This window comes from Leptosomus discolor, chromosome 6, assembly GCF_034619465.1.
Source record: "Leptosomus discolor isolate bLepDis1 chromosome 6, bLepDis1.hap2, whole genome shotgun sequence".
NCBI lineage: Eukaryota > Metazoa > Chordata > Aves > Leptosomiformes > Leptosomidae > Leptosomus > Leptosomus discolor.
In genome coordinates, this window is record NC_141396.1 from 23,850,333 (window position 1) to 23,870,557 (window position 20,225).

Consider the following 20,225-nt stretch of genomic DNA (forward strand, 5'->3'; position numbering starts at 1 on the left):
AGCGTAAAGTTTTCTGGGTACCATTTACCTGGGTTCAAATCTGAGGAGAGTTCGACCTCAGGAAGCTGCAGGCAGCTAGTGGAGGCGGCAGCGGCGGGGGGTAAAGTCCAGGTTCCTTCCAACCCGCCTAATCGCTGGCAAGTGCGTGCCCGAGCCCTTTCCTCTCCCAGTTTTGGCGCTGGAGGTTTCGCAGCAGGACACAGCCCCGGCTCCCCGCCGGGGCCGCAGCCCGTGTGCCGCGGGGAGGGGGCCTTGCGGGCGAGGGGCCCCGCCGCGGGGGGGCACGGGCGGCGGGCGGGGGCTGGCAGCGGGCGGGAGCGCGTGCCTGGGGCGGGGGGGGGGGGGGGGGGGGCACGGCGGGGTGCGGGAGCCGGCCGAGGGCTGCGCCCCACCCGCCTGCGCTTGCCTCCGCCTGTTTTTAAGGGTGCTAGAGACGTTCTGTGGCATGTTTCCTCCCTGACGTCTCTCCCCTCTTTTTTCCCTTTCCGAAGAGAAGAATCAAGGAGAAGAGATGGAGAGAGGAAGGAGAAAGTGAAGTTCTAGGATGCTGCTGGGAACTTCGATCCCTTCCCTTCCCTCCCTTGCCCTGCACAGAAATGGAAGAGGCATCCTGCTCCCTCGGGTGCGGAGCGGTTAGTGCTCTGCTCCCGGGGAAACCCAGCTGCAGAGCCCGGGGAGGAGGCAGCAGCTGAGCCCGGCAGCTGAACGAGAATGTGATGCTTGAAGAAGCTTCTGCCCACTTTGTACAGGAGGGATGGAGATCTCCAAAGTAGTCAGGCTCCTGGTAGAGCTCTCGAGTCTATTATCCTGTCTCAGATGTGTGGAGGTAAGAAATGGTTATTCTTCTATCTGCTTGTAAGAAGTCACATCGCTCTTTTAATATCCTCACTGTAAGTGGATCTTGTTATTACTTGAATATGTTTTCCAAAGCATTTAGGCAGCTGTGGTCTCTGGGAAGGGCTAGGGGCTTGGGGAGGGTTTTACTTCGTTGTGCAGATGAAATTCAGAAAAGGAAATGAAGCAGGAAAGCAGGATGCACAAGGGCTTGCAGATGATTTGGCTCTGGTTTCCTATGTTTCTCAGGCGCTGCAGTGACCCTGGCAGGAGAGATCCTTTGTTTCTGTTCTTTGCTGATTGACTGATTATGCCTATTGCTGTTGTGGACAGATGATTTATAGCCACACAGACCTGGGGCAGTGACTGCAGCACAGTCTTTTTGCACCAAAATTTGGTGGTGGTGATGAGTGTTGGGGGATTTTGGAAACTGCTATGGGAACTGGCAGCAACTAATGTTTCATTAGAAGGGAAGCGTATTACTTGGAGTGCAGTTCTTTCTGTTAGGATCAGACTCCCAGAAGAGCAGGTTCAGGCTTTCATATACAGCTTGTTACTAGTCCAACCCATCCTTCTATCGCCAGCAGGCTTAGGTGTGTGCAGGTGCACACTAAAAGCTAGGAGTCGGGGGACCTGGATTGTGGCTCAGTGACCTCTTGAGTGCAGTCACGAAAGCGTATCTTAGCTCACTCTCTCTCTTTGCAAAGAGCTTTGAGATCCTCAGGTAAGTCCTTCAGTATTGTTGATTCACAGACCATTATGTGGGCTTGCAACAGCCTGATAATGCAGATAGATGGATGTTGGCTGAAAAGGGTTTTTCAGTTAAATACTGTTTTATCTGTGCATATGCAGCTGAGATCTGATCTGCTGTTTCTGAACCATGTCAGGAATTCATCTTCAATATGCAGTATCATATTCTGACTCCTGGAGGGTGATGCTGGAGCTTGGCTGTGGTTGTCAACACCTGCTGGACCATATTCATAAGCTTGACTTGAAAACAGCGTCTGCCATGAGTAGGGCAGATGTCTCATTCTTGTCAGGCATCTATGGGAACTATCTCTGCTTGTTCCAAAGGTGGATTTGGCTTAATTCCGAATTTTACTCTTTCCCCTTTTCCAGGGAGAGGTGAAGCTGAGAGAAGCAAAATTACTGTATTTTGAGGAAAACCAGAACTATTTCCAATAGCAAGTAGTCTTTATTTGCACACCTCTGCTCTGTGAATTACAGCTCCTTGTTCATATAAAAGTATTAGAAATTTTCATTAAAAAGTATTTGGAAATTAACTAAACTACAAGCAGCTAGGAGAAGCATGTACAGTTTCTTCTTTTCCCTCTGAGTCTGTGAAGATCCTGCACCTGCCTGCACATCATGTAATGGTGTTGAGTGGAGATCCCTATCTCTCAGCCATCAGTCAAGTTATAACCACCAAAACCACTGCCTATAAGAGGAAACACAGTTTTGTGGCTGGACAGGATGCTGGAATTCTGAGGGCTTTGTTTCATATTTTTTGTTCTTAGCTATTTAACCTCATTTGGATAATAATAGCATAGGCCATATCACATTCACATGTATTAAAAACAAAATCCTAAAAAAGCCATGTTGGATTTTCTTCCTTAGGTGCTTCCCACTTTGTACATGGACGTTTATTACTATTTTAACAGGGATCCCTGGGGGCATCATCCCATCATGTAAATATATCTGTTTGCTGCTGCAGCCATAGATGGCTTGCTCTATAAACGGAGAGAGAAAGAGTGGTTATTAATTATTTTTCTTACGGGTAACAATGATTTTCTTCTAGCTTTTCTTTCCATAGGTATCTCGCTCAGGCTTCCAGTTCTATTGGAACAGAGCAAGCAGAGCCCTGTAATGTAGTGCTTAGATCAAGGGTAAATCTCTACAGGCCAGTAATTACTCATTTTGCTGTTACTGGGGCAGAGCTGTGATTGGATTTGAAGAGGAGCAATGGGGAGAGGGGGAACGGGCTGGTTACTAGGGTGTGTTTGCCTAAAGCAGCAAAAGGCTGAGCTGCTTTTAGGACATGCCCATGTTTATTTCATCGGATAATCATCTCTGCTTTTGCTCTGTTTCTTTTCCCAGGCTTTCCTGGGATCGCAGCCCAACCAAAACCATTTGCAGGGTGCAGGTAAGAACAAGAAGTTACCAATTCAGTCATCGGGCAGTTTTTTTCCTACAGTGGTGATCTGAGACCATAGCCATGACGAACCACTGCTACCTGGCATTCTTCCTTTCTTTCCATCACTTCTTCAATCTTTTCTCCTGCCTCAATGTCTGTTTATCTCCTTCTCCAAAATGGCCAGACTACTTTCTTTTCTTCATGTCTAATACTTTTTCAGTTCCCCACTCCTCCCACATGTTCTTTTTCTTTCATCTCTTTCTCTGCCTCAGTCTTTTTTGCATGCTCACCTTTCCTCTGCTCTAGTAACTGCTGAATTCTGCTACACCCTCCTCTGAGGGTCCCAGCTGATGCAAAGCGCACGGTGTGTTTTCCAGACGCATACCTGTAACAACTTCTCATTTTTGTACCTTGCAGTTAACCTTCAGCTGTCACTACCCCCTCTGGGCTTGGCAGCACCTATAAGGTGAATGGCATGAGGCACAGTTTCTTTGTGCCCTTGCTGTTTGCCCTATGTGTCTTTATGGCAGAAGAATTTTCTGAAAGTGTTGGCTTCTTTTTGTTTATTCACCGAGTAGAGCTTAACTGTTACCCCTTTCTGAGTCTGCTCTTCCTATGTTACGGACTCTGAAAAGCCCACCCTCACACAGAATCTGGTTCTGGTTTCCCTTTTTCTTGTTTCAGGATCATGAATGGAGAGTTTTCTTCTTTTGTTAAAGACTCTTATTAAATTAATTGTTGGGGTTTCTTTGCATGAGATATTTCACACGGGCCTAGAACAGTGGCACCTGCAATTCCCCCCCCCCAGTAGGTTCCCTTTCCCTTCCTAAACATTGGTCAAGTTCAGATAAGACAGGTGATATGCTAATGTGTGTAGGCAACATATATACAATAAAATACAATGTAATTTCCCACCTTCCTGCTTTATAGAATGAAATTATAGCTAATTTTAAACTCTTCTCAGGTTCAATCAATTTAGACAGGCAATTAATCTATTGAAGAGCCTAGGATCAAATTTAAGAGTATCTTATTTAGGTGCTAAAGCAGGTGGGGAAGGAAGAGAAGGAGCGTGTGCCAGGCTCAAGTGCTGCTCCAGAGTAAGTGAATGCATCTACTGAAATAAACGGTAATGGGAAGCAGTTCAAATTGTCCATGTTTGGGCCCAAAGTTAACACATTTCAAAGGTCTGTCCGGGCAGTCCATGACTTTCAGATCAATTTGGTTTTTAGATAGTGCATATTACAAACATTATTTGAGCAGCTGCCTTGAAGAGTGATAGAATTGACGTCAAGCAAGTAGCAATCAACAACGCAGACATGGGATGTGTTCCAGGAGATCAGCTGGTATCTCCGACATTGTCCGAGCCTTGGTGTGTGATGCCTTAAGTGATGCTAACAGCTCCCTTTCTGTGCCCAGCATCCAGCGTGTGTGGTGTCGGACCTCTTGGGTATTACAACGGCTCGCTGGCAGTCACTGAGGCTGGGGCAGAGTGCCTCAGCTGGGCAGAGTTCCCTGATTATGTTCAGCAGTACCCAGACCGTGGCCTGGGGGACCACAACCGCTGCAGGAACCCGGATGGGGGAATTACACCCTGGTGCTTCTACCGGCTTGCGTCAGGGGCCATCGGCTGGGCTAACTGTGACTGTAACCAAGGTAAGGGCTGCTGCGTGTCCCTGCCAGCGCCCGGGCTGCGCTGTCTGGGGGGTCTCAGGCCAGAAACATGTGCTGCACAGACTTGCAAGCAGCAGGTGGGACACCCTGTGAAAGAAGCACAGTACAGTAACTGTCCCAAGTTGTTGAAATAATTAGGACTAGAGGCAAGCCTGTGTGGGATAAGAACGTCTGTATATAGTAGGGGGTGGATTTAAGCTGCTGTAGCCATAATGCCTTGTATAGATGTTTTTATTCTCATACAAGGAGACTTCTTTTTTTCTTACTGTTAACTTATGCCACTTTGAAAACAGTTTAAGTTATGTGGAAAACAACCCACTCCTGCTCCTTAAGTGTCCATATCAGAGCTCTCCTCATGTAAGTGTAGCAGTTCAAATATAACAGGGAAAAATCTTTCATGGCTAGGTTTGTAAATCTTCTGTGGCAAGGTAGGGCATAGTCTTGCTTTAAAATTCCTTGCAGTGCTGATACAAGGACTGCTGCTTACTTAGAGGCATGCAAGGGAGCTGAGCTCTACCAATGCACAGACTCCAGCGCAACATTCTTGAAAATGTTTTGCTTGTTCTCCTGTTTTCTGACCTTCCTTGCTTTTCACATATTTTGCAGAGTGGATGAAGTACCAGATTAATAAATGAAATGACAAAATCTTTTCCCTTGCCAGTGGAAGTTCTTTCAATGATGGCTTCAAGACAGTGAAGGATACAAGTGTAGTTGTGCTGTGTGCCTGCACTGAGGTACTACAGACAGAAGTTGTATCCTTCTCCCAATACATAACTGAGCAAGGAGAAGTGCTTTCTAAACAGTGGTAGGCATTTGTGGTGCAGTGGGAATTGAAAGGGCAGATACATGGGCACTTGCTTTTCTTAGACGAGTTAAAGAGGATTACCTGCTGTTGCTGAATACCTAGCTGTAGCAACAGTGACTGTCGTAGGTGCGGTGGTCGATGGCAAATAAATCAGTGGAGTGTCAGAAGGAATTAGAGAGCCTGTCATTTCCACACACCATTTCAAGTTACATGTAAAATCATCCCCATTTCACAGAAGGGGAATCCAGAAGCTGGCAGAAGCTGCTGTTTCCTGCTGACATTACCATGGCTTTGAAAAGAACAAAGCACCAGCCATCCTCCCGAGCAGTCATTGCTGGAACCGGGAAGGTGCCATGTTCCACACTCCTTCATACAACACTTGCTGGTCTGAAACCTCCATTAGAAGATAGCAGCCTTTTTTTTTTTTTCTTTTTGCCTTTTCCTTTTTTCTCTCTTCTGGAAGGTGCTGTGCGATTGGCTGAAGATAGTAGGGTGGAGCTGTACTTGAATGGACTCTGGGGCACCATCTGTGCTGACCACTGGACTGACTGGGATGCCAGTGTTGTCTGCAGGCAACTAGGTCTCAGGTGGGAACCTCTGTCTGGTTGTGAGTTACATGCTCCTGTGGCCTTTGAAAGAACAGCCTTTTTGGTTACAGTCCCTCTGGCATAGTCTGTTGGCTGGGGGAGAGGAGTTTGTTTGTGGGCTCATTTCTCACATACCAGGGTCCTTTTGCACTGTTTTCTTTCCATGCCTGTGCCCAGGCCCAGTTGGCATTTGTAAGAATTTTTTAAAACAGTAGTTTCTGCTTGGTCCTCCAGACTGTGATGAGTGAGCTGAGAGATCGTGTCCCCTTTTTAGTATTACTGTCTGGAGTTACTGTAGTGATCTAGTAGAAATTTTGAGAGTTTGAACCCTCTTTGGGAATCTGGGATCTGAACCTTCAAACTTCTAAATAGCAAGGAGATAAGGTCCACAGAGAAGGAAGAAGGTGATTCAGATATTTGGATGTTTGAATCTGTTGATGGGTTTATTCATCACTCTCAAACAAGGGTGTCGTTTCTGACCAGACCAACTCCTCTGCAGTAAGTAGGAACATAAAATGGGTTAGGTGGTGGAAAGTGCTTTGTGCTTGCTTGTGCTTTCCCATTAGACTGTAAATGGCCACCCCTTTATGCGCTCCCAATCAACTGGGCTCACTGGGATATGAAATGGCACAACTGAACTGGAGTCTCAAGAACTGAGGGGAACTTCTAAGTCAAGCAATGCTATGGCATTTCATCGCTCTGTTGCATTCTCTGTACCAGTGAGATCGGCACAGCTGGGAAGAAGAGTCATCCCGGACTGTGGCCTGTTCCCCTGCACCTGCAGTCAGCAAACTGCCATGGGGATGAGAAAGCCCTGCTGCAGTGTGGCTATCGGGAAGCTATATCAGGAGCTTGTAACCAGGGGAGTGCCATGGTAACCTGTGTCCCTCCAGAAGGTAAATCTCCAGGGGAGGTTCACTCTCTGTTTTTTGCTGGTAAGGTGTAAAATCTAAGGTCGTGAAGCTGTGGAGAGAAAATCGTTCATTGGAGCATGTTCTTCTTTCACCTGCTATACAGGTGGTTATCTTCCTTTCAGTGGAAAACTATCCATCCTTTCCCAATCTCAAATACTCATATTGGGCATATTTCTACAATCACTGAAAGATGGCTGTTGCTTATGACCACATCCTCTTTTTATCAAACCAGGTTTTTGTCTGCAGGCAGCAAAGTCCTAGTCACCATAGCAGCCAGTTAAAGAGCCATTCTCAAACCAGCAGTACTCAATACTGTGGGCTGCAATCTCAGATGCTTCTGGTGGGTCTAGAGGGGAGGATGTGGTAGGGTGGGACGAGCATCCCAAGAGCTCCTCTGGCTGGTGAATGGTTCTACACCCTGAACTGCTGGCTGTGCTTTGTCTCTGTCTTGTTCTGTTGTGCTCTCTTTCCCTTTCTTGAAGCACAGGTGTAGGTGCCCCACTGCGTTTAGTTGGGGGAAAGGAGAGCTTTGAAGGGCGAGTGGAGGTTTACCATGATGGCAAGTGGGGTACCATCTGTGATGACCAGTGGGACGACCGGGATGCTGAAGTAGTCTGTAGGCAGCTGGGACTCAGGTAATTTCCCCACTGTACATCATGGAGTGGTAATAGAAGTAGGCAGAATGAAGAATGTGAGAGCATGTCCCTTCACTATAGTACCAGCCCTTTTAATAGGAGGTATACAGAAACCCTGGGAAAGATAATTCTGGACTGATCATCCTATAAAGGGATTTTTTAACCTAATTCCTGTCAGTTTTATGGGTTTATGCTGTGAAGAAAGAGTTGGTGCATCCCTATCTAACATTCATTTGTGTTTATCCCTGTTTGTTATTTTTGCACTCATGTCCTAATGCAGATCTTCTTGGCCTCAGTGATAACTTGTCATGGTGATTTCCATTTGTGAACTACAGTTGCTTACTTGCTTAAGTTTAAACACCTCCAGTTTCACTGACTGCCCTTATCCTCTTCAGACAGAAAAGCAAGAGAGAGCATTTCATTCTCCTGTGTGCCATTCAGCGATTAATATGGGACCTATTGTATACTGAGCATTCTTTAAAATCACATTGGTACAGAATTGTTTAAAATAAACAATTCCAGTTTGAGATCCTTCAGACTTTGGGAGTTTTTTCTGTTACTGAGATTGAAAAATTATTGTCCTCAGAACTCCCCAGGTGTCTGAACTGTGCATGTTGCAGGCAGATTTTTTGTATGTGTTGGAGTTTTAGATTGGACATTAGGAAAAATTTCATTAGTGAAAGAGTAGTCAAGCATTGGAACAGGCTGCCCAGGGAAGTGATGGAGTCACTGTCCCTGGAGATGTTCAAAAAATGTGTAGATGTGGCACTTTGGGACATGGTTTAGTGGGTATGGTGGTATTAGGTCAACAGTTGGACTTGATGATCTCAGAGGTCTATTCCAACCTAATGATTCTATGATTCTATAAGGTCTCATTATAAAACTTGCCAATAACATATTTTGGTTAACAGTTGGCAACACCACCGTGTCAGTGTCCCCCCATAGATAATCTGTATTTCTGACCTAGGGCAGGAGAGTCCCTGTGCAAGGCAGAATCTGAGGGCACAAGTCTGTGACCTTCCGTATTGAGCATATGTGTCTGTTAACATTTGCAGTGGGAACCCGAAAGCCTTGTCATGGGCTCACTATGGGCAAGGATCTGGCCCAATCCTGCTGGATGAAGTGGAGTGCTCAGGCAATGAACTCTCACTTGACCAGTGCAAGAAGAGTGACTGGGGACAGCAAAACTGTGACCACATTGAAGATGCTGGCGTCTCCTGTGACCCTTTCACAGGTACAGATCTACAGCTCTATGCCAGTCAGCTGCAGCTGGTCTTACTCCCAGACTACATGGCTTGCTCAGCAGATAACCCCCCTGCTTCAGGATCCTGCAGGGCTTATATGTATGGCTCCCACAAGGGCTGCCAGATGTGGAGGCAGAGAGCAAGCAGCAGCTGGGAATGGATCAGAGCCAGGCTTGGTGGTGTTCCCATGGCTTTCCCAGGTGGCACGGAAACACTAAGATGAATGCTTTTCCAACACATGGGCATGTTTGGGAGCAACGAATCTTTGTTTTTTGAGTACCCACGGATATCTGTGTCTTTGGTTTCTTTCATGGGCTGTACAGAGACTTCAGCAGTGGGGCCCAGGCTGTTTCTTTTCTCCCCTGCTGAGTGCTGACCTTTCCTTCTCCCACCCCTTGCAGAGGGCACTGTCAGGCTGGCTGGTGGCCGCAGCCCTGGTGAAGGCAGAGTAGAAGTTTATTACAACGGAGGCTGGGGCACAGTATGTGATGATGGCTGGACAGACCTTGGTGCCCAGGTGGTCTGCAGGCAGCTGGGCTTCAGGTAGGACTGAGAGGGTGTGTAGTGTCTGTGCTTCCTAATTCCAAGTATTAGATTCCATCACCCTTCACTGGGATAGGCTGGACCTTAATCCTTCAATGCTGTTGTTGTTGGAAGGGTTATTACCATTATACAACTTTATTCAGGAAAGATTAATAGGTATCCACATCCTTTCCAAGGGGAAAAATTAAATATTATCTCTTGACTTGGCCTGTTTTGAAAGCAGATAACAGACTTGATACTGTCTTTACGAAGCCCTCACGGGAGGCCAAAAAGTTCTGTAACGCTCCTTAAATTTGCAGGTGTATCAGCTCAGCACTGCCACCCACTCTTGCTCTGGCAGCTAAACAGTATTACCTGTTTCAGTAGTTGAACAAAGACCATCAAGGCAAAAAAAAAGAGTAGTATTAGGGATTTTCATAATGCCTTTTTTTCAGCCCATTACTGAACTGTCATCCCTCCAGGTATGAGTTTGGGGAAGATTTAAAATCAGGATACTGTCTCGGACCCAGTAAAGGGTTTTTTGTGAATTTTCTAATACGATTAGGGTATCCTTTTAAAATTTCAGCTTTATAAACTGGAAAAAAGACTAAACTAAGTTCTTCCCTTTGAGTTCAGCTGCATACTGTGTTTGTCATCAAAGTTTGCGGCTTTCTGCATTTCAATTCCAGGTAGCCGCTTCCTATATAAAGTAGAATTACTTAAATGTTGATATTTTTGATGCCTCCTCTACTAACCCCTCTCCAAATTGATGTACCTGGTGTCCTGTCTGCAAAGCAGCCTCTGGTATAGCTGGCCCTTTGTGCTACTATGACTGTGCCTTTGACTGGACACTAGAAAATGGACTGGTCTGAGCAGGCCTCCTTGAAAACTGAAGCTGGTGAGATGTGCAAGCTGCCTCGTTGCCATCCTGTGTGTCACTGAGTGGTTTAGGTCAGGAGGCCACCAATATCACAGTTGAGCTCTGCAGAGGAGTTTCCTTTTGGGTCTGAGCTTGGGTCCGTCTGTGGGATTAATGAGTTTTAATGAATCTGATGTTACATTCCGTTTCCTTCCTCTAGTGGTCCTGCTACGCTGGCTCTTGAAGGGGACTATGCTGCTGGCCAAGGCTTTATCTTACTGGATGATGTGGCTTGTGTGGGGACAGAGCTGGCCCTTCTGGACTGTCCCCACAGCAACTGGGGGCAGCATGACTGCTCACATGCCGAAGATGTGGGAGTCCGCTGTTCCCCGGAGAGCAACACAGTCATGGATGGCAGCCTGGGTAACTCGCCTTGCCTCTTGCCCTGGATGGAGGGGGGAGGTGTCACCTGCTGGTCTGTTCCTTTGGAAGCTCTGGCAGATGTGGGAGTTTTCCCTGGCAGTTTCAGTGAGGGGGCTGCTTTCTGAGGAGGAGTCTTAGGAATCAGCCCTGGCCATCATAGAGCTGTGGCTCCACCAGACCTACGGCCAGACGTGCAGAGAAACTGAATCTGGAGAGAATTTTGTTGGCAGTCTCTAAAACAAACCTGAGGGATGGTGGCTGCCTTTGCATGCCTTTGCTCACTGATGAGACACTTCAGCCCCATGTCTGTGGGACCACAGGACCCCTTCAAGTAAACCCTTTAGGAAACTGGTGTAATTACTTTAGTGTCACCCCTTGCCAGGGCAAGAGGACTTCAGATGCAAAGGGCTGTTGTGTGGAAATTTGCACTCCCTTGTGTGGATGGCACACTTTTACATAAAATTGTGAACATATTTCAAGTTAGCATAATTTCCTCATTTGTATGAGGCCTGATACTCTCCCGTTTCCCTACTACAGGAGAGTTTCCAGTTTGTTAGAGATTTTTTATTGAAATAGACAGCATCCAATTTTGTTTTTCCTCTCTTCTCTTGCTTAGAATAATGTAGTAGTTTTGTAATTTAGTGGAGTTCTTTCCCAGGCATGTTTAAGCTTTTCCACTCTTGGCTCAGGATTTAGTAACTTTCCTTCTGTTCTTGTTCTCCTCCTTAGTCAGCTTTCAGAATATGATCCACAAATGATTTCCAGAATGTATTAAATAAATTAATACGTATGTGGTCGGTCTTCTGATTCAGCTCAGAAGTGAAATGTCTTCATATTGAAACACCCCTTTTTCTCTCTCTCTTGGTATCTGGGATTCATCTTTTCCTATAGAACCCAAGTTCTGGGCACCTCACACTCTCTGGTGTTTTTGCTTGCAGCAACCCATGTGTTTTCTCCTGCAGGACCTCCTGTGCGGCTGGTGGATGGAGAAAGCACCAAGGAGGGACGGGTTGAGGTATTCCTGAATGGGCAGTGGGGCAGCATCTGTGATGATGGCTGGACAGACAGAGACGCTGCAGTGGTTTGCAGGCAACTGGGATTCAGGTAAGAGCTCTAGTACATGCATCTTACAGACAAAAAACAGCTCTCAGGGAAAATCGCTTTTTCCTAGACCTGTTTCTGTGGGCTTCATTTCTTAGTTTTGGTGTACCCACATATGCTTGAGGGAGTAGGGTCCTATTCCCTGTACTGCTGTCTGTGTGTGGAGTGACACAAAAATATTACTTCTCTTAAAATGTGCTGGCGCATCAGGTACACCTGCCTCCTGCTTACTGCAGATAAGCCACCCTCTCTCTAATTGCAGTGGTACAGCAAAAGCCAGGGCAATGGCTTATTTTGGCGAAGGCCATGGGCCCATCCATCTGGACAGCGTAGAATGCAGTGGCACGGAGCACACCCTGGGGCAATGTGTCAGGCCTGACACCAGGATTCACAGCTGCTGGCACAGTGAGGATGCTGGTGTGATCTGTGACTATGTGGAAGAGAAGGTCCAAGATATCAGGAGAACAGGTGACATGCCCATTTCTTCTATGCCGAAGTCTGGAGCTCCAGTTGTTGGATCTCTACATGCTTTTACACATTTTCCCTGTAGTTCTTCTCTTTAGCTGAAACTTTACCTACAATAAGCACGTCCTCTCCTGCACCTCCTGCTTTTTCCTTGTTTTCATTGTCTCTTCTTAGGAGCACATAGTGCTCCAGACTAGTCTGAGGAGCTCCACCCATGTCAGGCCTTTGAGCCTGCAGAACTTCTCCACAACCAAGTCACTGTACCCTCCCTTAGAGCTATAACCATGAGGAAAATTTTGGTTTTTAGAGTACTGAGGAAATAGCTGTAGAGGTCCCATTCCTGGCATAAGACTGCAGATAGGCATCTCCACCAAAACTGAGGAAACCTATGGGGTCAAATCTTCTATGAATTCCATATGCACAACACAATGCAGTTAACTACCATGAGGATTAATGCCCTCAGGGAAGGTGAATGGTATTTGGCTCTATGACAGCAATTGTTGATACTTAAGCTGAAGGTGTCTACCCAAACACTCCAACTTTGCTGTGCAGGTCCAGAGTCTGGTGTATGTGGGATGCGCCTGCTTCACCGTCGCAAGAAAAGGATCATAGGTGGAAACAAGTCTCTCAGGTACTACCCTGTAATTACCAGAAAAGCCAGAACTGTTTCCAGCTTTCCTACAGGCTCTGGAAATAGCCTGGCAAATGCTAAGTACACATTTTCACTGGTGATATTTGAACCAGTGAGCCTATCTAGGGAAGAATGCACGCCAGCTGAGTCCAGAGGGGGCAGAGTGGATGGGAGAAGTGGAAAACAGCTCCCATGTGTGTGACACCTATTATTCCTCTCTTTCTTCTTCAGAGGCGGTTGGCCATGGCAGGCCTCACTACGGTTGAAGGGTTTTCATCGAGATACTCGTCTGCTGTGTGGAGCAACACTGGTCAGCAGCTGCTGGGTAGTGACTGCAGCCCACTGCTTCAAAAGGTGTGTTTGTGAGTGGGAAGCCCCAAGGGATACTCAATGATGAACAAGATAACCTCATACGAGATTATCCTCCCAGCCCAGTGGAACCACATGAGCAAAGTATCTAAACCAAGACCTTCAGGTTATGATGTGTGTGATCCTGGAACACTTATGGGGATGGCTCAATATAGGCTTGCATTATCCTTCGCTGCTTACACCTGCCGTCTTTACTTTGAGACTTTACAACTTAAAGGGAAACAGGATTTTGCCATTCTTCAGTGCTTTAAGGAACTGTGAACAGATAAGGTCGCAAGCCTGTTGCAATTATTGTAGCCCCTTTTTATAGGAAAAAAAGTCCTATGCATGGTAGATAGTGATTTGGGACACTCATTGACTGCAACACTGGCGTTATCACATCCACTAAAGAGCTCCCACAGTCCTGCCTCTGGCACTGTTTTATCAGTTTGTGAGGAGGTGGTTCAGTGTAAGAGCAACGGAGACTTGTGTGAGTCTGTTTCCCTCTTAGAAGGAGTATCAAGATCTTGAGTCTCTTTTTCTCCAGGTTTGGTGTTGATGTGCGGCGCTACCGGCTACGGGTGGGCGATTACCACACGGGTGTGAAGGATGAGTTTGAGAGGGAGCTGCCTGTGGAGCGGATTGTCCTCCACAGGAACTACTGGGCCGGCAGCAATGATAATGACATTGCCCTAGTCCGGATGCGGGGCAGAGAGGGGCACTGTCTCTCCTTCAATCGCCACGTTCTGCCTGTCTGCCTGCCCAACAGGAAAGAGAAGTCTGACATCAACAGGCAAGCCTGCATCATCTCTGGCTGGGGAGACACAGGTGAGTGATGAGGCTTTAAGGGGCAAGAAGGGTGTATGAGTCTAGGTTCAGAAGCCTAAATGGGCCGTTTATGTCTGCACAACTCAAGGCCATGTTCTTACTTCTCCAATTGTCTGTGCCAGTGCATGGTGTTAAGGAGCAGGGAGGCGAAGTGATTTTTGTGCTGTTGTGTTTTCTTCTGATTTTGAAGCTTCTTGAGCCTGCCCATGGTGGAAGTTTTGATTGCCGTAGCATCCCTCTGAAGCTGTGGGAGAGTGCAACGCTGCCATCTGGTCACAGTCCTCTCTTTCTTCCCCTTTCTTCTTGCCCACAGCAGAACCCTTTGGCAGCAGCCTGTGCAGAGCGGGTGTACAAAGCCTGTGGGAGGCCTCCATGTTTCCATGCCTCCTTCACAAGACTAGTTGTGAAGTGGGGGCTTAGAGGTGGAAGGAATCTCTCTCAGACTAGCTTGTTCGATCTCCCTGGATATTGCTGCAGGGACAGCTGGACTCTTTTTCTCGTTTCTGCTCATTTCTGCACTAGGTTTGAGACAGTCTGTACCTGTCCTCTTGCAGCACATTGCTATGGAGCTTCCTAAGAAAAAGGCAGCAGGGAATATGCTAGAAAGTATTATTTATTAAATACTTAACTCTCTCAAGGCAATGTTTTAAAATGCTGGCCTTGGTGGAGTCCTGACATGGATGCATTAGCAAGGTCTGGAGACAGCTTTAAACTCTAAACAAAGCTTTATAACCACCTGTCCAGTCCTCCCCCATTTAAGGATCAGAGATGCAATGCAGGGCCTGGGGCAGGGAGACCTTTCTGGGGCTGCTGTGACTGGAGCAAAGCCATATGTTCATAAAGACTTGCTGCCAAAAGGCGAATAGCCCCAGCAGCTTATCTGTTGATTTTAGACTTACCCGTCCTTCCCAGCTGTTTCCCTAGCTGTTACCCCAAGTGTTTAACTGCAAATATACGTTTGCCTTTGGAGTCGGTTGCGCCAGGTGCACGTGTCACTTCAGGGTGTCTAGGGAGGATCAAGGAGCAACTTAGCTATGTAACTCCCCTAAGCTGTACTGGGGCTTAATGGCTAGAATCCCTCCCACGCCCAAACCTGGCTTTCCCAATGAGAGGGGCAGTTACCTCGTACCGTGTGAACTTGCCATAAACCTTGGGCACAGAAGGGTCGTGCTCTAATACAGCATGTGAACCTTATGTTCTGAGCAAGTCTGGGGTAATAAAGAGGTCTGAGCAAATAGAGACAAATCTGGCCAAAGATGAAGTGAGCTTCCTTTGAATAATATTTGGATGCCTCTGAAACATCTTCCAAAAGCTCTCTGGAGACTGAGCACTTTCTAAATATTACTGCATTTATTCTCTTGAGAAAACACCGTCCTTGTCTTATGGAGGAAGAAATGGAGCCTCAGAGAAGTGAAATAAATTGAATCAGATTCAAGTTACTTGTTGGCAGAACCAGGAGTAAGATTCATCCTTTGATCTAACCTTTTTCTCCAACCTCTTCCACTTTTCTTTGATCTTACAGCTCTTTTTTGTGGTCTAGCTTGGCAGCACTGTTTTGTGCAGTTCTGGTGGTTCAGAGATGCTGAGCTTAGCCAATTTCTGTGCTGCAGTCTTGACATGAAATGTACAAATATCTGGTTTTGTGCGGAGCACCGTTGCTCTAGGCCACTGCTGTTGTCTGTCCATGAATTGGTGTGGCTGGTCTGTTCTGTTCCAGGGAAGTCGTATTCGAGAACCCTGCTGCAGGGGGTGGTGCCTCTTCTTCCACGGGAAGACTGTGCAGTCCGTTATGGGCAGAAGTTCACTAACCGCATGATTTGTGCTGGGAACCTCTCTGAAGATAAGCGGGTGGACAGCTGCCAAGGTGACAGTGGAGGGCCACTCATGTGTCAGAGGTCAAACGGACGCTGGATCATTTTGGGGATCACTTCCTGGGGTTACGGCTGTGGGCGGAAGGATTCCCCCGGTGTGTACACAAAGGTCAGCAAATATGTACCCTGGATCAAGAAAGTAACCAAGCTAAAATGAAAATGTCTGAGCTCTAGGAACTTCAGCATATGGTCCTTTTTCCCTGCAGCGGCAGGAGGCTGTGACTTCTGGCCTGTGACTGGTGGAGATTTATTTTGTCGTTGGACACTGAGAAAAGACTTTAATGTAGAACTGGGAGAAAGAGAGTCATGGCTGATTCTTTAAAGTCTTTGGTTTCACTTTAGTCCATAATCTCTGAACAGAGAAAGCAGGTGCACACGGGTAAGAGTAATAAGTCTATGTTGCTCTGAATATCTGCGTCCTGTAATGCAATCACACTTGTTCCTTTGCCCTGGCACACAGAAATGGTACAAGTGGAGAGATACCTGCCTCTCTAAATCTGTTCCTGTTTTTGTATGTTTGCACAGTTAAAAAACGCTGTAAGGAGAGGTGAGATGTTTGGAAGAAGGCACCAAGCTCTGGCATAGTGGAAATCTTCAGATATTCTTTTGTAACAGCTCTCTTCAATTCCAGGAATCACAAGATTTGACCTGAGCTGAGGAACAGGCCAACAGTTGGGTTTTTTTTTCCCTTCCCTGTTATGTCTCTAGGGGGAACCTTTTCGCTTCTGAATAGTAGGTCTGCTCCCACATGATCCCTTTAAAGTGTCTGTCCCTGCTAAGAGATGCTTGTCCCTCCTACTGTAATCCTCTGTCACACGTTTCCAGCTGCCAGGTGCAATGGTTTTGTTGCTGCTTTCGCAATATAGAGGTTCTTTTGTGTTTGCTTGGTTGTTGTTTTTTTTTTCCTTAAAGCAACATCTCCTAGAATCAGTTGTTGGTGTGAGAGTAAATCTTAATTTTTAAGAGACAATAGCTTTCTTGCCCTTGTGATTGCTACAAAGAACTTAAAAATGTGACCACAAAAGGCTGAACAGACATATCAATTTTCTTTAAATCCAAATGTAATGTTAATCTCAAACATTCAGATGTTGAATCACAATTTAACAGCACTGCAGGGACTTTCTCTTGGTACCCTGTTCACCATAGTTATTAGCTGCCCTTTATTTGTGATGTTAGTCTTTAATATCTCTGTGTTCACAGTTCTTCCATGAAACATGGAAATACTCCTGGGGTATAGATACACCTCAGGCAAATTACTCCTTGTGTAAAAGAGTAAGTGTGCTGCAAAGCAGCTTCCCGCTTTCCTGAAGTATGTCCTATTCTTGCAACCTCTGGGCTGTGTTTCCTCTTTTCTCTTTGCTCTATTTCTCTTTTCATTCCTCTCAGTGGGAGTAAACTGGCTTAACTCGAGGATATGCAAGCACTGCTATCAAGCTGTAGTTCACGGCCTAAACAGATACAGTGCTGAGAGAAAGCCGAGGTTATTGAATACTTCAATTTCTTCCTTCCCTTTCATCCAAAGAAACTAACAGAGTTTCCTTTTAGACTTTAAGCACTTTCATAAGTTAATTTATTATTCTCAGATAGGTAGAAAAATACAAAAATAAACAGAAGAGCTAAGTGCATTAACAGTTGTGCAGTGTCTGTCTGCTGTGTATAGACAAGCCAGAGAGAAGACAGGTCTGCTCAGGAGCAGGGGCAGTAAGCTTTGATGTATAACTAAGGACCCGAACATGGAGTAATAATACAGGATGGGACATGTGGAACTTGTGCCAGATGTGCATGGTTTGGGTTCGCTCCTGCACTGTAGGGTAGGCAATGACTAGGTCAGACACTGGCCTGCTGTCTGGAAGGTCTGCACTCAAGGCACTGCGGTGCTCAGTGCTTAGGTATTACCAAGGCAAGAACAGAAGGCAGACCACAGCTTGTGAATTAGCAATGTCATATTACAGGGCATGTGGTGACAGAGTCCTAGAAATTGCCTTGGATTCAATAAGTGGTGATTGCCTAAAGCTTTAATTTGTCTGCTATAAAACAGCTTAATGTAAAGGTGCTGACCTGGCTAGGTGTTTGATTTCTGTGGGTAAATGCTGAACTAAACAGTTCCATTTATGCTCTCCAGGGATTATAGGATTGTTGGGTTACCCGTGTTGCAATGGACTGTTTGGAAACTTTATTTAAAAAAAGAATTGTAGTAATCTTTAAAACATGCAATGTCAGAACCCCTGCAAACTGGCCCTTGAGACAGATCTGATCTGATTGTGCCTCTTCTTGAGGGGCTGAATGTCTGCAGTGCAGCTTGTGCTGATAACCCTGTTTGAAGTGCCAGGCTTGGTCCTTTGGCAGCACTGTGCTTGGCTCCACACTGGCTGTGTGTCCTACAGCTGCTGGCAGAGAGTTCCTAAGACACAAGCTGCAGACTGTTCCTTATCTTCCAGGAATTAACATGACAGGAGGACTGAGGGCGATTATGTTACAGGCCTCTGGTCTTGCAGGGGATTAAATGCCAAGTTCCACATGGGCAGCAACAGTACCTTTCTGGGAAACATGGAGGGATTTGGCTTTTACCTTCAGCCTGCCTCAAGCCAGTATGCTACTGCAGCTCAAATGGAGTTTCTGTGCCTCAGGTGCTGTCACATCTCTAGTTTAGCCTGGTTTGATCTTTCAGTTTATACCCATAATGCCAACAGGCATAGAAACACCCAAAGGATTGAAACTATGAGGTTATTTTCCTAAGCCTACTTAGCTTGTTGCCATTCAGGAGTTAGAATAAATTACCATGCAACACAAGTGAGACACAGGCCTGGCATTGTCTTCTGTCTTCAAAATATTTCTTTCTCCTAGATCTTGTCACCATGAAAGTTGTGAGAATCTGTGTAATTAACATCCCATGAGTCCTGCATGAGCCAGGAGGAGGGAAGGAAGTATCCAGTCTCCTTCACCTACTTTTACACCTTAGTGGTACTGTAGGCAAGCCTGCCAACACTCTCCTCAATTGTCCTGACCTGTTTCAGAGCACCACTATTGCTCTTTACTGTTTAAACTGGGACTGTGGCCCAAACCAAACTCACGTGCTTTGCCACCAAGGCTTACTGGAACTACCTGGTTGGATGAGTGGCACTCAGCCACCCTAGGACTGTGTTTTGTACCTAACGTTGGTCAGCAGCAGATGTTTCAAAGGATAGTACGTGTGAGTTCATGCTGAGCAAGTTTTAACAGCCTTTCCTTTTGAGGAATTTTGTTCTTGGCCCATTTAAATTAATTACTTGCATTACTATTATTATCATTAAAAACAGAAGTACAAGTACTTGGTCCTCTAGGTGTTGGACAAACACTATTCACTATCCTTTTGTGATTAATTTTTTCTAAAGTGTGAGAGTTTATATCCTTAACTTTTAAAAAAACTATTTAATGTAACCAGCCTTCATCTTCCACATAAATGTTTAATCCCTTATTTAATCCAAACTAAGCTCTCAGCCTCAATATTTTCTGGCAATGAGAACCAATATAATTTAATTCTCCATAGTACATCAAAATGGTTCCTGAATTAATTGCCTTTTGTTTTTATTGAATCCCATCTGTCCTTGCGTTCTCAGCCTGGCTTTATATTCACTGTTGTCCATTACTCTAGAGATAGTCCCTTTTCTAAAACTGGCTTCTTGGTCTCTCTTCAGCCCAAACTGTCTACATATCTAACATGCTGACTGTCTCTCCATGTCTTCTCCTTCTGCTGGGTCTTTAAGCTTTGGTAACCAGAACTGAATGCAGTTTGGAGGCTGTGCCATCTGATGACTATTTTCAGTATTATTTTCTATAGCAGGCAATGCTGTAAGTGATTTCCATGCTGTATGCGTATTACATATGTGTGCTGGAGCTAGATTTAAACTTGCTAGTGTGGTCTTGGTGCCAGCCCAGCTGCCACAGGATGAAAACCTGCCAAGGTTAATGGCTGCCGTGGATCAGGCAGGTGCAGCAGCCCCTCTGAGCTTAGAGCAATTGCTGTAGATATGTCTGTGGAGCCCAACGCAGCTCTGGACAGGGTGCACCTGAATGTCTGTGTAGAGCTGTGCCTTGGCTGACATACCTGTAGGGCTGATACAGTCCATCTTCGCAGCATTAGTCCATTGGATAAGGCTAATGCACATACACTGTTTCCAGGAGCTAAGAGCTCAGTCACCATTGATGGTGGCTGCACTGTGCCACATGGATGCTGTGAGACAACTTCCCATAGCAGTGTGGCACATGCTGGTTATGTGAGAAAGGGAACGTCACTGGCTGGGGGCATGGCAGGAGTAGAAACATGGCTATGGTAAGGGTCTAAGGAGCAGCTATTAGTGCTCCAGGTATCCCTCT

At 46.1% G+C, this 20,225-nt stretch overlaps 1 protein-coding gene across 1 annotated transcript; it reads left to right on the top strand.

Annotated features, from left to right (window-relative positions):
• The first annotated feature begins 754 nt into the window (after positions 1-754).
• On the top strand, positions 755-16,029 carry LOC104351064 (neurotrypsin-like). Its single transcript, XM_009957064.2, has 15 exons — positions 755-826; positions 2,932-2,977; positions 4,385-4,621; positions 5,908-6,031; positions 6,752-6,927; positions 7,433-7,580; positions 8,636-8,814; positions 9,226-9,367; positions 10,426-10,628; positions 11,591-11,732; positions 11,992-12,197; positions 12,747-12,825; positions 13,057-13,179; positions 13,721-14,001; positions 15,719-16,029. The coding sequence occupies exons 1-15, from the start codon at positions 755-757 to the stop codon at positions 16,027-16,029; spliced, it is 2,469 nt and encodes an 822-aa protein (XP_009955366.1).
• The last annotated feature ends 4,196 nt before the right edge of the window (positions 16,030-20,225 follow it).

What these genes read in the sequence shown, in the direction of transcription:
- LOC104351064 (XM_009957064.2), top strand. Translation starts at nt 755, where the DNA reads ATGGAGATCTCCAAAGTAGTCAGGCTCCTGGTAGAGCTCTCGAGTCTA. An exon ending in AGTCATGGATGGCAGCCTGG is followed by an intron (nt 10,629 to 11,590) that starts GTAACTCGCCTT and finishes TTTCTCCTGCAG; the next exon opens with GACCTCCTGTGCGGCTGGTG. An exon ending in CCAAGATATCAGGAGAACAG is followed by an intron (nt 12,198 to 12,746) that starts GTGACATGCCCA and finishes TTTGCTGTGCAG; the next exon opens with GTCCAGAGTCTGGTGTATGT.